The sequence below is a fragment of the Salvia splendens genome, chromosome 1, assembly GCF_004379255.2.
Source record: "Salvia splendens isolate huo1 chromosome 1, SspV2, whole genome shotgun sequence".
Classification (NCBI taxonomy): Eukaryota; Viridiplantae; Streptophyta; class Magnoliopsida; order Lamiales; family Lamiaceae; genus Salvia; species Salvia splendens.
The window spans coordinates 37229178-37248655 of NC_056032.1; the positions used below are offsets into that span (position 1 = coordinate 37229178).

General features: G+C 39.2%; 3 protein-coding genes and 1 pseudogene across 4 annotated transcripts; all 4 read left to right on the forward strand.

Annotated features, from left to right (window-relative positions):
- The first annotated feature begins 822 nt into the window (after positions 1–822).
- On the forward strand, positions 823–4231 carry LOC121749149 (annotated as a pseudogene).
- A 344-nt stretch (positions 4232–4575) lies between these two features.
- LOC121804117 (serine/threonine-protein phosphatase 7 long form homolog) lies at positions 4576–7056 on the forward strand. The gene is made up of 4 exons (XM_042203660.1): positions 4576–5409; positions 5482–5569; positions 5630–6073; positions 6154–7056. Exons 1-4 carry the CDS (start codon positions 4580–4582, stop codon positions 6991–6993), a joined length of 2202 nt encoding a protein of 733 aa, XP_042059594.1. The 5' UTR covers positions 4576–4579; the 3' UTR covers positions 6994–7056.
- Positions 7057–13128: 6072 nt separating this feature from the next.
- On the forward strand, positions 13129–14333 carry LOC121749167 (formin-like protein 2). The gene has a single exon (XM_042143760.1). The coding sequence runs from the start codon at positions 13524–13526 to the stop codon at positions 14145–14147; it is 624 nt and encodes a 207-aa protein (XP_041999694.1). The 5' UTR covers positions 13129–13523; the 3' UTR covers positions 14148–14333.
- Positions 14334–14341: 8 nt separating this feature from the next.
- On the forward strand, positions 14342–18208 carry LOC121749157 (formin-like protein 11). Of its 2 annotated transcripts, XM_042143757.1 has the most exons (4): positions 14342–16783; positions 16867–17057; positions 17124–17359; positions 17436–18208. In XM_042143757.1, the coding sequence occupies exons 1-4, from the start codon at positions 16485–16487 to the stop codon at positions 18117–18119; spliced, it is 1410 nt and encodes a 469-aa protein (XP_041999691.1). In that variant the 5' UTR covers positions 14342–16484; the 3' UTR covers positions 18120–18208. The 2 variants fall into 2 exon arrangements, with proteins under 2 accessions (XP_041999691.1, XP_041999688.1); XM_042143754.1 differs by having other exon boundaries at positions 16867–17359.
- The last annotated feature ends 1270 nt before the right edge of the window (positions 18209–19478 follow it).

The following is a 19478-nucleotide window of genomic DNA, read 5'->3' on the forward strand; positions in this document are numbered from 1 at the left end:
ATTTTCCTTTTCTCAAATCTAATTTCTTTCCTTATAAAGGTATGTCAAAATAGGGTATTGCTCTTTTATGTAGAGTCATTGAAGGTTTTTATTCCTAGATATACAGTGCCGCATCTCCTCGTGATTTTAGTTTTGGCAACTTACCATCTGAATATAAATTAAAATTGAACCCTAAAATCTATAATTTGGTAGTTCTTGGCTGTTTACCTTTTTTTAGTTGTATAATCAAATTAGGAATCATTGTCCAAGTAAGACCCGGCTAAGATATCCACAGATTCGGTCGATTCAAGATTAATTAAAAGTTTGGGATTTAATGCATCTCAGCAACTAAAATAATAAATTGATTTTCTTCTATTATTTTTTTTTCAAAATACATCAAATAATATAAGCATAATCATTCTTCTCTACTAAATTTTTTTATACTCTCTTCTTCCCACAATAAGAGTAACACTTTGTCATTTTAGTCCGCCCCACCATAAAAATCGCATTTAATTTTTACCATAAATCAATATAAAAAAGTAGGTCTCATATTTCTCTAACTTTTCCAACTTATTATTTTTTACATTTCTTAAAACCCGCGCCTACAATAAGAGTGACTCCTGTTGTGAGACGGAGGGAGTATAATTTACAAAGTCTAGATACCATTGATTATTTCACGACAGTACTATATATAAACAATACAGTTGTTCACTCTTTATTTTATATAGCATAATTTTATTTTTACTATTATTATTATTATTATTATTATTATTATTATTATTATTATTATAATAACTGCAGATGTGTATGTACTAGCAAATAAACTTTATTAAAGGTTCATTAGTAATTTAGTATCAAGAGTTTATCGCCTAAATTCTTCAGATATTTCTAAAGTACATCTTCCCCTTGAAACATTTCCGTCTTCATATTTTGGAAGGATTCGTCTTGGGCTGCACTTGAATTTGAATTTCTACTCCAACAGAAAGTGAAGTTGACTTGGTAATGTCTTCACTTTCCATTTTCTAAGTACTAATACAGTTAATTTTCTTTATTGTAATGGCGATTATCTCTTTTTTATTGTGTGGTGTTGCTTTGCTGACGTAGAAGAATCTAGGGTTCTCTGATTGGGATTCTCTTCGGAATTTCTTGCTTATTTCGTGTTAATTGCAATTTCTTGCTTATTCTTCAACGATTTTCCGTTCATGAGAAGTTTCCACAGAGCCTGAGAAAAGAGAGTTTCTTATCTGACTCAACTGTTCTGTTGTGAATTACATTATGTCCATTTCATATAAACTTTTTTTCTAATTAAGAACTCATTGATGTGTAGTGAAAACTGTTTTTTTGTGAAAAGCAACTTGTGATAATCTCTTGCTTTCATTTTGTAAAACTTGTTTTCCGAGCAAAATGTGTGGAGAGTATATGTGAGGTGATAAACTGAACATTAACAAATGAAGGACAATAAGCAGGGACTGTTATTAGTTTAAGATGTTGATTGAATTGGATGTGAGGATTTATATGGAGGAATGAATTAGCAAAAAGCTTGTGTACATCCACCCCAATTAAGAAGGAACTACATTTTATGCTTATTTACATTTCTGAACTTTATTAATTAATTGGAGATTTGATGACTTCTATGCATTTCAGTATGTGAAGTTCAAGGGTGAGATATGGAAGGAAAAGCGCAAGCGTCCAGTAATATGTATGCTGCTGATCTCTCGTCGATAAAAGCAGCTCAAGATCGCATCAGCTCTCACGCGCACAAAACTCCGGTCTTGTCCTCAGAAACTCTTGATTCTCTCTCTGGAAGAAAGCTTTACTCCAAATGGTGAGACTCTTGTTTAACTTGTATTTGCAATTAAGATAGTTGGTATGTTATATACTACTACTACTATTTAAAATATGTAAATGCAATTGAGATTGCTTGTTTTTGTGACATCAGTGGAGCTTTCAAATTCAGAGGTGCCTGCAATGCTGTATTTTCTCTTACAGATGACGAGGCAGCTAGAGGTGTCATAACACATAGCAGGTTTGTTATGAACACACTGATATATTATTCTTAGTTTTTTGGATTACTGCTCCTAATTGATGCCTGATTCTATCCACAAACAATTAGTGGGAATCATGCTGCCGCACTTTCTCTGGCTGCAAAACTACGAGGAATACCAGCACATATAGTCATTCCCAAAAATGCCCCAAAATGCAAAGTTGAGAATGTTGTTCGTTATGGTGGCCAGGTTATCTGGAGCGAGGCAACAATGCAATCTAGGGAGGATGTCGCTGCGAAGGTATTGAAGGATACTGGTGCTGTTCTGATTCATCCATATAATGATGGCCGTATCATAAGGTGAGTTCTTGAAATACTGGATCTATTGTGAAACTTGACATTCTTCATCATTTAATACATACTCCACAAGGGATGTAATCAGAACAGCACCAGTATCCTTCAATACGAGCTGCTAGAGATCAGAAGCTCGTATTACCTGTTTTAATACATACTCCACAAGGGATGTAATCCCTTGCTAACTTGCTAACTCATCAACGCAGTGTATTAAAAATGTCAACACGATGATACTGAAATGTCAACATAAACTTAAGTTGATATTTTAATACATTGTGGTGACATTAATATTTAAATGTTAACACAGTTTATTAAAATGTCAATACAAATATGTGTTGACATTTTAATGTGATCGTATTGACATTTTTTATACGCTACATTGATGAGTTAGCAAGTTAGCAATTTAACAAAAGTTAGCATTTTTTAACGCACCCCTACTCCACAAAATATACTTTTTTGCATTAGTATGAAAATTTGTATTCTTTCATGAACAAAAGGTCAAAAAGGCCATATATTTTTTCCAAAATTTCTGGTTTCATTTCTCATAATACATTATCACACTCTCCACAAACAGAACGGATAAATATGAGCATTTGGTCATGATAACGTTGACTTCTGCAAGCATAAATATATAACATCTAATAGCATAAGAATGACTTATCGCCGAATACATGAAACAAGAGCCTCTGTACTAAAAGAAACAGCTTGTAGTGGACAGGGAACCAGATCTCTGGAGCTATTGGAACAGATTCCTCAAATCGACACCATTATAGTTCCAATAAGTGGTATGTTCTCTCTTTCTTGAGTCCATTATTGTCTGTCATTTCATTCTATTTACGTGTCATACTCTTTTACTGCAGGAGGTGGATTGATCTCAGGCGTGGCATTAGCTCCCAAGTCAATTAATCCCTCGGTTCGAGTCCTGGCTGCTGAACCAAAGGGAGCAGACGATGCTGCTCAGTCCACAAAGGCAGGCACTATAATCACTCTACCTGAGGCGAAGACTATAGCCGATGGCCTTCGAGCTTCTCTTGGAAGTTTCACGTGGTAAATGGCTGCATCCCGAAATAATATTTGCAAATCCTTGGGGTTGAATGATTTCCTACCCCACTCGTTTAATCACAGGCCTGCAGTCCGGGATTTGGTGGATGACATCATTGTTGTCGAGGATAGAGAGATCATAGAAGCAATGCGACTCTGTTATGGGGTTCTTAAGGTTGCGGTGGAGCGATCGGTCTTGCTGCGGTGCTATCGGAGAGTTTCAGGAATAATCCCAGTTGGGATGGCTGCAATAATGTGGGGATTATAGTTTCAGGAGGCAATGTTGATTTGGATGTGATGTGGAAATCCTTAAACAATGGAGTTTGAGTTGCAAGGGCAAAATTCCAAGAAAGGACGTCATGGCAAAATGTATCCGCCATTTGTACCCTGAAAAAAGATGTTTCCAGACATAGGAAAGACGCGAGAAGCTCTCGCGTGTTTTAAAAGTATAGACGCATCAGCCTAATGCGTGTTTAAATAAAACACGCATATTCCTCTCGCGTGTATTAAAGGAGAGACGCGTCTTCCTCTCGCGTGTTTAAAGCAAAGACGCGACACGCTCTCGCGTGTCTCCCTTGCTTCACAAAATCCGTCCAGAAGGCAGAACATACCACAAAACGCGAAGCAGCAGCGAAAATCAGCGAAATTCTTCCCAATCAGCGAAATTCGAAGCCTAATCCGATATTTAGCTCTCCTATTCCAATTTGAAGTGTTGTTAGATAACTTTCAACCCTTACTTTCGATTTTTATTGGTATATTTTAGGTGGGTATAATAGTTAGGGTTCATGGGGTAGAAAGTATTTTGTTGAATTTGGTGTTGAATTATTCAATTTGGTTGATTTTATCTTGAAATTGGTTATATTTGATGTTGAATTATTCAATTTGGTTGATGTTTTGTTGAAGTGTTGAATACGATCGAATAAGATGTTACTTTGTTGAATTTGGTGTTATTTTGTTGAATTTGGTGTTAATTTGGTGAATGTGATTGATATTTTGTTGAATTATTGAATTTGGTTTTGAATTATTGAATTTGGTTGAATTATTGTTGAATTGTTGAACATGGTTGAATATGGTGTTAATTTGTTAAATTTGGTGTTGATTTGTTGAACATGGTTGATATTTTGGTTTTGAATTATTGAATTTGGTTGAATTTATTAAGTTAAATTTTTTTTTATAAAATTTGGTTTATAATTAAACATGTTAAATTTTGATTATATTAGGATGTCGCGATATGGACCAGAAGATCCTTCTGTATTGCATTATCAGTACAGTCATATATCACGCAAGGCGTGGGCAGGCGAGGAAACAACCTCTTTCAATATTCGGCGCTTTGAGGGACATTTCTGGGAAATCGATAATCATCACAGAGGCGTGATTGATTATGTCTGTAGATTTGGTTTAGGTGGAGTTCTTTTCTGTGGTAAGGCTCTGGATGTAGATCATGCTTTGATCACAGCATTGGTTGAGCGTTGGAGGCCAGAGACACATACATTCCATCTTCCCGTAGGGGAAACTACCATTACATTACAAGACGTTCAAGTATTATGGGCTTTACGTGTAGATGGAGTACCCTTCACAGGAAATGGGTTTTGTGAAACTGGGTGGAGGGGTTTATGTGAAGAGCTCTTGGGCTTCTATCCCCTTCAAAACGAGATGAAGGAAAGCGGTATCTTGGCATCCGCGCTAATACATAGGATGATGATTGAACCGTTAGAAGATGGTCTCGAAGACGAAGCCTACATTCAACGGGCACGTATGATTGTGCTTGTGCTATTGGGAGGGTTGATATTACCCGACAGCTCAGGGTGTAAGATACCTCTCATGTGGTTGACCCAACTTCGAGATGTAGAGGCTGCCTCTATGATTAGTTGGGCGAGTGCTGCACTTGCTACATTATACCATAATCTTTGTGAGGCGTCCATGTGCAAAAGGACAGACATTGGAGGTCCGACAGTGCTCCTACAGCTTTGGGTGTGGGAGAGAATGCCCACTTTGAGACAGGATTTTGTATCGGCACGTATACATACAAACAACACTCCTTGTGCATTAATGTAAGTTTGTTGTTTCCTCTCTTTTGTGTATTTAATGACAACATATTAAATTGACAACTTTTCTTATTGTAGGTGGACTGGCTCCTATATGATAAACAGAGCCCCCAAACATTCTGTCCGACATTATCGTGAACAGTTATCTTTACTCCAAAATAGCCAGGTAAAATGAATATTGTTTGATATATATTTGGGTAATTTTAATGTAAACTTGTTATTGTAGTTTATTTGGATGCCCTACGTGGACCGTCAATTGCCAGACTCCTGCCTCGAGATGAACAACAGTTGGAGATCTGTGACGTACATGGTTTGTTGGGCTATTGTCGAAGCACATGAGCCTGAGCGCGTGGTTAGACAATTTGGAGGCACGCCGTTCATCCCGGAATTGCGTGATTGGGGTTTCAATGAAAATCACTTCAAAACCAATCGTCGTGGAAAGGCTAAGACGAACTGGGCTGTGCAGAACAAGGCCTACATCCAACATTGGGAGAGAAGGTCGCAGTTTGTTACTAATCATTACATGGAGCCTCTTGCAGACCACGTGCAGGTGATGAGAACTCGACAATACATGGAGTGGTATTTTAAAATTACCATTACATATATCACGCAGCCGGGTAGGCTTCCAGAAGTAGGGATGAACACTGTTGCATCATCATCTACACTCCAAGTAAGTATTGTATTTTTATAGTTGTTGTTTCATTTTAAAAGTATGACAGTTATTAAATATGCACGTTTTATTTGTTACAGGCGGAGACATTGGCACGTGTATTTCATATGTCGCGCGGTTTTGACCCAGCAAACGCCGTAGGATTGTTGCATGAGATTAACAGTCTTGCTCTTAACTGCCTCACCGAGTGCAGTGAGAGTGAACGCACAGTCATACCTTCCACACAGCGCACTGATGTGGATATGTCCCGGGGGTTTATCCGGAGAGCTCGCGGTGTTGGTCAGAGAGGTGTCCGAACAGGCGGGCATGGTTATTCACGGCATTTCAGAATGTCCCAAGACATGCCAGGGTCCTTACAAGCCGGAAATGAAGAAAATGTTAATTCGGATGACAACATAGATTTGGATACATTAATCGACAATTTTGCTGCTGAGCCCGAAATGCAACATCCACCGGCACTTGATCCCTCTAGTTGGTTTCCTACCTGGTCGGACGCGCCACAGTCTAGTTGGGTGACTCCCTTTGATAGAGTTGGGCTACCATGGCAGCCTACTACACAGGATTCATTCTTCTCAGGTGTCCATATCGTGCACTCTCCAACAAATGAGGAATTGGATGATGATGCGGCTGATGATGATGATGACGATGTTGATGATGCTCTTGAGAGTTTTGCACAATTGGAGCGTCCCAGAAGTAGTGCCTACATAGAGCGCCCCACGAGGAGAGAACATATTGACCCTCCTAGGAGTAGTGTACAAGTTGATCGCCCTAGTAGTAGTGCACATACGGCCCCTCCCGACAAGGAACGCTCCAGGCCAAGTTTGTCTCAGACAATTATGGGCATGTTCCCACGTAGAAGGTCTAGCCGTGACAACAGAGGAAAAGGTCCGATTAAATATACACCATCGTCATTTAAGTAGTCAGTTATCATGAGATATATTGTATACTTATTACATGTGGATTGTGATTTGTATTTTTCGCGCTTTTATATCAATGAACTAATAACACACATGCTTAATGAAATAGCTCTAAAATCAAAACCTCCAAAATTGCAGCAAGAAAAGCCAGATTAGCATTTAGACTTCGAATCACCCGACCGGGCGAAATTGGGAGGGATAATCGCCCGACCGGGCGAACTTTCTGGACACCTCGTAACATTCACCCGACCGGGTGTTTTGGTGATGTCAAAACACCCGGCCGGGCGAAATTGGGATGGACTCCGCATGCCTTCTAAAATATTGTTCTCAAACCCGAGAAAATATTACTTAAGCATGTACTTTCAGTCTGACTAGCTATTAGAAAATCTAAAATACTGTTCGTAAACATAATAAAATTTAAGTCTCAAACACGATTCTCAAATATAATATGACTACACAACACGTCCTACGGTGCACTTTCTTCTATTGTGGTCGGTCTCTCCACAAAGGCGGCATCGAGAAGGCGCTCTTGGCGCATCTTCTTCGCGCTCATCCATTTGGTTGTGTATCATGTTTCTGTTGTATCGCCCACGTGAACGAGGAAGTAGCCGTGCTGGTGAACATTCCAACGTCCATTCAGGTTCATACCAATAATCTTGGTGTCTCAATGGACGGAACGCAGCTGCATAAAATTGCAACCGTAAGACATGATAATAATGTAAGAATAATAAGTATATAAATAACATACCTGCGTACTGGTGAATCCAAACATCTGTATAGTATCGGGAATCAACATGACTAAAGATATCATCACTGCGTTCTATCAGCACCGCAACAGCGTGAGAGCAAGGCATTCTCCAGGTCTGCCACTTTCCACACGAGCATCTCTTTTCACGATAATCCACAACATGTATATTATGGCCTCTACCCGGACCTCTGTGATAGGTTAGCACCTCATAAGTGCCTTGTGCTATGCTTGTAGTCTTAACATGATGACGTCTCCCTCGACGGTCATTCTTCTGAAATAACTCCCAAGCCCATGGTGTCAAAGGCGTCTGACATTGTTTGGCTAAAGTCGTTCGATTAACAAACCAGTTGATGGTCCGCCAGAATGTAATATCAATGATAGCTCTAATTGGGAGTTCCCTCTTAGATAACAACACATTGTTATAACACTCGGCCATGTTAGTAGATGTCTCACCCCATCGACGAAATTCATCGTGTGCCATAGTCCACTGCGATCTATCTATGGTGGTTTCGAGGTACCTTAGAGCTTCTGGACTCACCTTTTCTAATTCACGCCTTGCAGTCCAATATCTCCGCTCCTCAATTACTTCACCCATTATCCATACCCATTTCTTCACTCCGGGGCCTTTGTGTCTTTGTAACACATTTGATCGAACGTGAATTAAACAGTATCGATGATAACCAACGGGTACCTCTTTCCACACATCAGACTGCATAGCATTTATTATGCCTTGATGTCTGTCTGATATTATGCACACTTCCTGGTCATGCTTTATAATATGCACTCTGACAAGATTCAAAAACAACTCCAACTCTCATTTGTTTCTTCATCAACAATAGCAAAAGCAACATGCAAACAGTTCTTATTTGCATCGTACTCTACTGCAGTAAGTATTTTACCTTTCAGTCTTCCACGCAGGTGAGTCCCATCAACTGATAAGACCGGCTTTGCTAGTTGGAACGCCTCTATTGCTGGCCCAAATGCCCAAAATACGTAGCGGAACACCTTTGTAGTACCTTGACTCAATATAGGGTCATGCAACCACTCAACGATTGTCCCATGATTTTGAATTTGCAACTCATTCAGGTAGCTGGGGAGTTGTCTGAATGATCCCTCCCACCCACCATATACAAGCTCAATAGCTTTTCTGCGAGCATACCATGCTTTCTTATAGCTGATTTTCACGTGGAATTTATCTTTGATATATGTACGTACCGCAGAAGGCTTGAATTCAACATCGTTTTCAATTTGACTTCGAATACAGAGAGCAATCATGGATGATGTAAGATTAACATGTTCACTTGGATCGTGATCTCCCATACAACAATGACGATCAACCCATGAGTTGATAGACCAGCTACCATCGCGTTTCTTAAACGTTGCTTTAACCTCCCAATTACAAGGGTATCGTTGCCCAAGTTCCTGGCCTTTTCTTTTCGGACCAAATGGGTCCCTACAGACTGCATGCCATCTTCTTGATTTACTGTCCATAACCTCATACATCCGACCTGTTCCCACATGCCATAATGTAATTGCAGTTTTCAACTGCAATTTGCTATCAAATTTCATTCCCACATCTATATGTTTCGGATTATCCTCATCCCAATACCACATATCTTCTTCACCCACTTCATGGTCTTCTGAAAAGTAACCTCGGCTGCCTTCACATGGTAATGATCGAAAAAATGGTAACCCTTCAGGCACATAGTCGGGAACAGGTTGCTCCCCACGAACAACTGTTTGTACATAATTCTCAACCATCATATCAAGTGTCTCGTCGTCTGTCAAATCTTCACATGATTCTGCACTATAATCAAGATCACTTGGTTGAGAACCATCGGAACCATCACAATCAGAACCATCTAAACCATCACAATTATTTGGACCATCTGAACCATCACAATTATCAGAACCATCTGAACCATCACAATTATCAGAACCATCACAATTATCAGAACCATCTGAACCATCACACGTCACATTTGGTACATCTAGTTGTTCATCAACCTCCCTCCCAAATGTGTTGAATTCAATACTATGATATTCATCATCCCTCCTAGATGTCCCGACATCAAAACTATGATAATCATCTCTCCTAGACGTTCCAACATCATGATGAGTGATAGGTGGTTCAAATTGCAACGCAGTAGTAACAGGTGTATATTCAATAAAAAGTTCAATTTGACGTGGATTTTCAGCAAACATATACTCCCACAAATTATCATCCACTGGGGTAGCTATATAATTCACCACTCCACTAAAAACCACAGGATGCCTCCAGGTTAAATCAAGCGTATGTGCATCCAAATCAATTCCAATTTTTTCACATATCATTGAAAGTAGCTGATAATAAGATATCTTTTCATTCAATATAATAAATGATTTTGCACGAGGGGGATCATAAGCAACACCCAAACCTGGGAGCTGCATAATTTTCCCATCCCAATATAAACTCACAAACACCATCAAACCTGCAAAATAAGTACGATAAACATCATATACTCTAAATTCAACCAAATTCAACAAAAAAAATTTAACACCATGAACCCTAAATCTTATACCTAACTAAAATATACCAATAATAATCGAAACTAAGGGTAGAAAGTTACCTAACAACACTTCAAATTGGAATGGGGGCAGCTAAATGTCGGATTAGGGTTCGATTTTTGCTGGTTGGGATGAATGGGGCGACGAAGCTGAAGCAGTTTTCGCGTTCTGTGCGAGGCAGAAGCTGAAGAAAGAGGGCTTCTACCTCGTATTTAGAATTCAAGGCAAACACGCGACAGGGAGTAGCGTGTTTAAATAAAACACGCGAGAGGCTGATGCGTGTTTACTAAACACGCGAGAGGCTAATGCGTGTTTCATTTAAACACGCGAGAGGCTATTGCGTCTTTCCCATGATGGGAAATGTTTTTTTTCCGGGTACAAATGGCGGATAACTTTCCCATAACGTCCATTTGTGGAATTTAGCCGAGTTGCAAGAGCCCTTCACCTCTTTCATTTGGATAGCTTGTGATGAACTTGTGACATGTATTGCATTGATCGAGATGCTTGAAAGGGAGGCTGATCAATTTCATTTTAGTAAGCAATGAGTTAGGGTTCTTGAGAATAAGATTTGACACAACTCCAGCAATGGTATTATTGAATGAAAAGAAAGAAAGAAAAAAAGTAAATCAATACAAGAAGAAATATGATGTGTATTAATTACAAGAATAGTGGTTGCATCATAAATTAATAATGAAAGATAAAAAAAAAAGTACTCTTACACCCTTCATAGATTTAGGGACATTATGCAGAGCTACTTCATATGTGATTTTTTTTTCAGGGTCGCTAAAACAGAAATTTTCCTATTTTAGGGACCTAAAAGGTGCAAACGTAATTTTCTAAGGACTAATTATGAAATTCATTCTCTTTAAAATTGTATTTATATTAGGACTTATTGTTAGAGCATCTCCAATAACCGGCGTCACCACCGCGACGCCGATTTTTCGCCGACGCCGGTTTAACGCCTAACCATTGGAACCGGCGTCGGCGAAATCGGCGTCAAAATCGGCGTCGCCATGCCGATTCCCGCGCTGACGCCGGTTCCGACGCCGATCCTCACGGGCGCCATTGTGCTACCCGGATCGGCGCCAAACCGGCGTCGGATTAAATTTTTTTTTTTAATTCGAATTTTAAAAATTCGAATTTAAAAAAAAATTAAAAATACTATTTATTTATGAAAATTGTTTTTAATATTTAAAAACAATTTTTACAAATAAATTTATACAAGAAATTCGTAATAGCCCATATATATTTAATGGGCTTGCGAATTATGAAACCATTCTAGGTTGTCTCTCTTTTATAGAGACATCCTTGAATGTTTTATGTTCCACAATCGATGTGGGACAAAAACCACTCTAGGTAGTCTCTCTTTTATAGAGACATCCTTGAATGTTTTATGTTCCACATTCGATGTGGGACAAAAACCACTCTAGGTAGTCTCTCTTTTATAGAGACATCCTTCAATGTTTTATGTTCCACATTCGATGTGGGACAAAAACCACTCTAGGTAGTCTCTCTTTTATAGAGACATCCTTGAATGTTTTATGTTTCACATTCGATGTGGGACAAAAATCATTCTAGGTTGTCTCTCTTTTATAGAGACATCCTTGAATGTTTTATGTTTCACATTCGATGTGGGACAAAAATCATTCTAGGTTGTCTCTCTTTTATAGAGACATCCTTGAATGTTTTATGTTTCACATTCGATGTGGGACAAAAATCATTCTAGGTTGTCTCTCTTTTATAGAGACATCTTTGAATGTTTTATGTTTCACATTCGATGTGGGACAAAAATCATTCTAGGCTGTCTCTCTTTTATAGAGACATCCTTGAATGTTTTATGTTTCCATATAGAAATATTGTACTTTTTTAATTGTACTTTTTAATTTTTGTACTTTTTTAAAATTATTGTACTTTTTTTTAAAATTAATGTACTTTCTAAATTTTAATAGTATTATTCGAATTTCCCGTATTTGTCTCGTAAATTAAATTCCGTATGTTGATACGAGTGTAAATTAAATTATATAATTGTTATTAGTGATATGGATAGGTAGTGTGAAGGCTATGTGAGGGCTATTTGATGTCCAGTTGATGTGGCAAGCTGATGTGGCAGGAGAATTGTAGTGCTGATGATGTGGCAGTGTGAAGGCTATTTGATGGCTATTTGACGTCCAGTGCTATTGGAGATGCTCTTATGCATACTAAACGCAGTTGCTAAGCATGTGGACCATGTTTTTCGTAGCTCAGTACGATCTAGTTGACTTGTCGGCCCCACACGAAATTAACCTCAAACAGAGCCAATCCAATCCAATCCAATCCAATCCAATCCATTTGAGTGGCTGGTCTGTAAATATACTCCACGAAACCATCCAAACAAATTGATTGGAACATGACTTTTGACAGCTCAACTATCGACTCAATGAGCACCCCACAGTTGTAGCGGCTAAGCCAAGCCATTTCGTTTATGACTAGTCACTATTTGGGAAGGACTAAGGAGGCCTTTTTGTTTACACTCTTCAAAGCAATCAAACCAAAATATAATCAGCTAACTATATTCTTCACTTTCCGCTAATTTCAAAAAGCACGTGAATAAGACACAATCTCTTTCGCCTCAAATGTTGCTTTTAAACACACATATGTGCTAAAAGTGGGAGTATGAGTATCACATGAGAGAGTGATGGCCAAATTTCTGTCTCTTTCACATTTAAATAATCTTTGATGAGGTTGGAGATATTGCACTATCAAACCCTTGTGAACTCACTCTGAGCTAACCCTCAACAAATCAATACCCCACCACCAACAACAACACTATACTATTATTTCACAGTTTGCAATAACCAAAAAGGTTGAACTATCAGTAATGAACACCACTAATTTTGGTTAATTCACTCTCTATTTCTTCAGTTTGCGATCTATATGCAAACGATGATCTCCTCACGTTAAGTGCATCAACCGTCGCTTCTTGCATAAACACAGATTATACATGAACACACTCAAAGAAAGCCCCTTTTATTAGTTTTGGTTAATTGGATGAAATATAGAATTCTCAGCAAGACGAGAGGGAGAAAACTTAGAGAAAAGGAGGTGAATAACAGCATACTTATTAAGTTAATTACTACTAATACAGTACAAGCTCCTTGGAGTAGCTTTAAAGACTAGTGCAATTCATCTTCATCTTCTTCTTCTCCACTGCTACATTCATAAACTAATCTCCTATTTCTTCACCATTTCATTTCAGATAATGGGGCACACTTGCCATCATCTTCTTCTCCACGTGATTTTCATCATCATTGTTATCTTCCTCATCTCTTTCCACACTTTCATCTCAATCGATTACACCAATCATGGCCACAACAAAGCTTTTCTTAATCAACACTCTAAAAGGCTCTTTCTCTTCCAGAAATTCAGACGCTTTCTTCCACTCAATCCCATTAATGCACATTTCCCTGCATCGCCAGCGCCGGCTCCAGGGCCCGCCATTACCCACCGAGGCTCTCCGGCTCCTTCTCCGGTGGCACAGCGGCGGCACCCGCACCCTCGGGCTCACAAGGCGCAGAAGGAGGAGCGAGGGAGAGGCAAGAGAGTTATGACTGCGGTGCTTGCATCAGTCGGGGTTTCCTCGGCATTGTGCGCGGTGGCGATGTTTTTTGGCTGCCGGAAATTCAAGAAACGGCGGGGGAAACAGAAGAAGAGAGGTTTGCCCAAGTTTATGAACTCAATGAAAAAGGTAACCTCAGATCCCGGACCTGATCTTTTCTACCTCAAATCGTTGGAATCTGCTTTCCAACCAGATAAATACTGTCTCAAACTTAACTCCCCCACCGCAAACATGTGCTCCGGCGAGAATACATTTGATGAGTATTAGAAATGGGCCACTCACCCCTTAAAAGGCCTCATAAGGGGGAGGGTTATCCACACTTATATAGACAAGCTAGGATCATCACCAAGCCGATTTGGGACAAGATATTAGAAATTTAACACGCCCCCTCACGTGTGGGCCGGAATGACACATCGGACTTCCATCACGTGGGTAGACAAGAGAAGAGATAAAGAGATATAATCCATCATCGACTTGGGCCCTGCTCTGATACCATATTAGAAATGGGCCACTCACCCCTTAAAAGGCCTCATAAGGGGGAGGGTTATCCACACTTATATAGACAAGCTAGGATCATCACCAAGCCGATTTGGGACAAGATATTAGAAATTTAACAGTTGAAATTAGAAAAATCAAATGTAATTAGTTAGGCTTTTTATTAGTTAGTTAGCCTTTTACTTAGCCTATATATAAGGCATTTTAGTGTAAAATGTAAAAAAAACTCTTCAAAAATGTAGTCCATTAATGAAAATTCCCTTTTTCTCTTCTTTCTCTCTTCCGGCAGTTTCTTCCCTATTTTGGCAGTTACTTCATCCTCCTTCAATGGAGGTTTCTCAATCCAAATGAATTCACCATTTTTCACATGGTATCAGAGCGCAAATCTGCTGCGCCTGATCGCCTCCGCCTTCGTTTTCGTTATCTCTTCATTCTCTGATTTTGATTTGGTTCGTTCTTCTTATTTTTAGGGTTTGATTCATTCACTTCCTATTGAATCTGAAAGTTCAGTTTTGTTATTCGTGGTTTTGTGTGATTCTGAGTTGTTGCCGGAGTTTGCCACTCGACTCACTACCACTGATGCAAAATTGATCTCGTTTCAGGTTTTATCTCTTCAATTTTTTTTCTACATCGGTTCTCATTCACCGATTGAATTCTGTTTCCGATTGTAATCGGTTCTTCTCTGTTTGAGATCTAAATCTCAAAATTGTTGTTCGGCGTTAATTTTAGCCGATCTTAAATCTCGAATCTGTTATCTTCATTGGATTTGTATGATCCAAGTTTGTATCTCTCCGATTGTTCGGTTGAGTTTTTGGTTGTGAGAATATGTTTTCTCAAATTTGTTGTTGAATCTGAATATGTTTTCAGATTTGTCTCTAGTTTTCCGATTGTATGTCGGATGTTTGTTTTTGTTGTTCACCGATTGTTCGGTTGGATTTGTTTGTTGGATTGTTCGGTTCGATTCGTGGATGTTTGGGTGAGGAGGAAAGGCTATTTGGTGTTGGTGTGCATTTGTATTGCTTTGAACTGCTGCAGAAACTTGTGCTGCTTCGAGCGTCCCCTGAATCTCTTGAGGAGTCAGTTGTTAACAAACACTGAAAGTTGAGAATGAATACTGAAAGTTGAGAATGGTTGCAACTGCAAGATTTTTGTGGCTGTTGATGGTCTTGCGTTGGGTGGGGGATTAGAAGTTGCAATTGGTGATTGTGAGATGATGATTGTTGATGAGATGATGAAGATGTTTTCTAAGATGTTTTGGCTGCTGCTGAAGCAGCTGCAGAGACAGTAGAGGGTGCAGCAGCATTGGCAGAGAAGAAAGCTTCGCCTTTGCAACTTGGTCTCATTGGCCAAATCAACAGCAGTGTGGAGAAGTGAGCAGGATGTGGACACGACAAGTTTGTAGTTTCCAACTATGCCTTCAAGAGAAGCGAGCTCAGAAAGAGATGCAGGACGCAGATAGATCATTAGTCCAAATGCTCAAGATGCTTTTCTCTTGACTTGGAGTTAGAATAAATGTTAGTTGTTTGTAGTTTCCTTCTTAGTTTGATGGACGTTCTTTCCAAGATGGTAGCATTTGTTTGTGCTTCCATCTTGAGGGAGGGTGTTGAAATTAGAAAAATCAAATGTAATTAGTTAGGCTTTTTATTAGTTAGTTAGCCTTTTACTTAGCCTATATATAAGGCATTTTAGTGTAAAATGTAAAAAAAACTCTTCAAAAATGTAGTCCATTAATGAAAATTCCCTTTTTCTCTTCTTTCTCTCTTCCGGCAGTTTCTTCCCTATTTTGGCAGTTACTTCATCCTCCTTCAATGGAGGTTTCTCAATCCAAATGAATTCACCATTTTTCACAATGAGAAAGTCACGGATTCGGAGAGAGAGAGCGAGAGGTTTGCATCGTGTAGAGAGATTATTACAGTGCATGAGATTTCAGAGTGCGTGAAGAATGAGAGTGACGGCTGCTCCAGTTCTTCTTTCCGCGAAAAAACAATTCACAAATTTGAAGCAAATTCAGATGATGATGATGATAATGCATCTTTCCATTCATTTTGTGATTCGCAAACGAGGCTCTCCAATGTTTCAGCTACTAGCGTAGGTGAAACCTCAGAAAATATGTCGCGCGAGGAAATTAAGGAAACACATTCTTCTACTCGTACAGTTGCCTCAAACATTCCACCTCCTCCTCCGCCCCCTGCATTTCTTCATAAATCAAAATCTCTCAGCTCATCCTCTTCTCCTCCACTTTCCAACGGCAATGGTAAAGCATTGCCGCCGCTGCCTTCTTCACAACAAGTGGCTTTGGGAAAAGATGGGTGTCCATTGCCAAAGCTGAAACCACTACACTGGGACAAAGTAAGAGCCGCCCCAAATAGCTCCACGGTGTGGGATAAGCTGCGCTCTAGTTCATTCGAGTATGACTACTCCATCACAACAATTAAATGATTTATTATGTTGTTGTAGTTGATCATAAACTTGCTAAGTATTTATGTTGCAGATTTGATGAGGAAATGATGGAATCACTTTTCGGTTACAACCTCCATATTTCTATGAAGAGCGAGGAAGCCAAGACCAAAACTCCATCTCCAAGCAAGCACGTGCTCGAGCCTAAGAGACTGCACAACATCACCATACTTTCCAAGGCCTTGAACGTCACCGCAGAGCAAGTTTGCGCTGCATTAATCAGAGGCATGTTATGTTCACCAAAAGTCCTTGATTTCTCCCTTTTATGTGATCAATATCTATCTGCAACAGGGGAAGGTTTGTCCCTTCAAGATTTGGAAGCACTGTCAAAGATGGTGCCGACAAAGGAAGAAGAGGCGAAGCTCGCCAGCTACAAAGGCGACATACTCGAATTGGGGCATGCGGAGAAGCTGGTTAAGGCAATGATCCAGATACCATCCGCGTTTGCAAGGATCGAAGCAATGCTCTACAGGGAAACCTTCGAAGATGAAGTTCTTCATCTCAAGAAATCATTCTCAATACTCGAGGTTACATCATAATCATATTAATCATACAATTGAAGCATGATCATTCAACAAATTGATGTGTGTGTGGTGGTGGCAGGAAGCATGCAAGGAGCTGAGGTCGAGCCGGCTCTTCCTGAAGCTCCTGGAGGCAGTGCTGAAGACGGGGAACAGGATGAACATGGGCACCACAAGAGGAGGGGCGAAGGCCTTCAAGCTGGACGCCCTCCTCAAGCTCTCCGACGTGAAGGGGACGGATGGCAAGACAACGCTGCTCCATTTCGTGGTCCAGGAGATCATCCGGTCCGAGGGGATACGCGTCTCAGACAGAATCATGGGCAAAATCCATCAAAAAGAAAGCTACAGGAGGATGGGGCTGGATATGGTGTCGGGCTTGAGCACCGAGCTTTGCAACGCCAAGAAAACGGCCACCATTGATCTGGACGTGGTTGCAAGCTCGGTGGCGAATCTGAGGGAGGGAATGAGACGGCTGCAGGGGCTCATGGGGAAGGAGATGGAGGGGGGGTTTGTGAGGTCGATGAGGGCGTTCATCGGAGACGGGGAGAGGAAACTGAGGGAGGTGCAGGGGGAAGAGGAGAGGGTGCTGGTGCGTGTGAGGGAGATTACAGAGTATTTTCATGGGGATGTGAATGTGAGCAAGGATGAGTCGAATCCGTTGAGGATATTTGTGATAGTGAGGGATTTCTTGAGTATGTTGGACAATGTTTGCAAGGAGCTGAGGGCCTCACTGCGCTCTCCGAATCCGCTTCTTCCCTTCGGATAGAGCTGGATTTTGCATGCTTTCTTTATGCTGTCTTCATTTGTTGGATGCAATATTTGACTAACATAGTACTTATTTCTCAACTCTAATCACTACTTCTTGTGATTTTTTCTCGAGGTATCAACTAAAGATAACCATAATTTATGTTTTATGTGGCTTTTAAGTGTTGTACTATAATATTTGAGTACTACTAATTCATAATAGTCATTTACATGAAAAAAAATACTATATATTATGGGACGAAGGGAAGGGAGTAGTTATATATACATGAAAAAATATACGCAATACTATATTTTATGTACTTAAATATTACTAGTACTATACAATTTCAGCTCATTCATGTTATTCAATTTTTGTCGATTTAATAAACTTAAAAAAAAAATTGAATTACTGTGTAGCACTTGAAGGTAAGACAAAAAAAAGAGTAATACTACTTCTTTGAGATTATAGTACTGCTCCTACTAAAAAAGTGAATATAGTCAAAATTAATAACCGCACTTAAATAATACTATCAGGCTATCAGCAGTACAACTTCACTGCTTTAACTAAAATTATAAGGATGAGAATCATGACATATAAAAACATGGAACCACACTTACTATGGAGTATAATAGTACAGAGATCCTAATACTAATGTTTAATTGGGAGTGTAGGCAATCATGTTTAACTACTACTACTACTACTAGTAGTATATAAATTATTATACTGGTTGTTTTATCCACTCTTGTTTGGTAGTAGTAACTTTTTCAAGCTTCTCACAATAATTAAGGATAAAACACTACTGCTAATAAATTTACTCATTTGTTGATATATAAATTTTTGAACTACAAAATATACACATCAAAAGGAATACATTGTACATGTAGATACATCACACATATCAAGAATGAGAATGAAGAGATTCTCTACCATCATCACGTACGAGTCAAAATAGAGACGAAAACAAATATTTTGTGAGAATCATAACAAATATGTTCCTGTTTCTTATCCTCTTAAATTAAGGCGTCATGCCATTGCCCTGTCTAATGGAGTAGTACCATTTTGTCGCCTATTTCCAAACTGCATAACCGTATAAAATTACTTATTTCTATGCATTAATTATTTGTATGGGACTCATTATTGCAATATTTGTCCCAACTTTTCCACCAAAGAATATTGTATGATGATTGCACCATACATCACGAAACAAAATAAATTTGCTTTCCTCAACATATTTTCAAAAATTAATGCAATGAGCTTGTTTTCTATTCGTCAAATGACTCAATGTAGATGTGTTGATTGACAATTATGAGTTTATCACCAATGAATAAGCTGAAAAAAGTGGTACTCCAATCTTAAATATTTTGAAATTTTATAGGATAT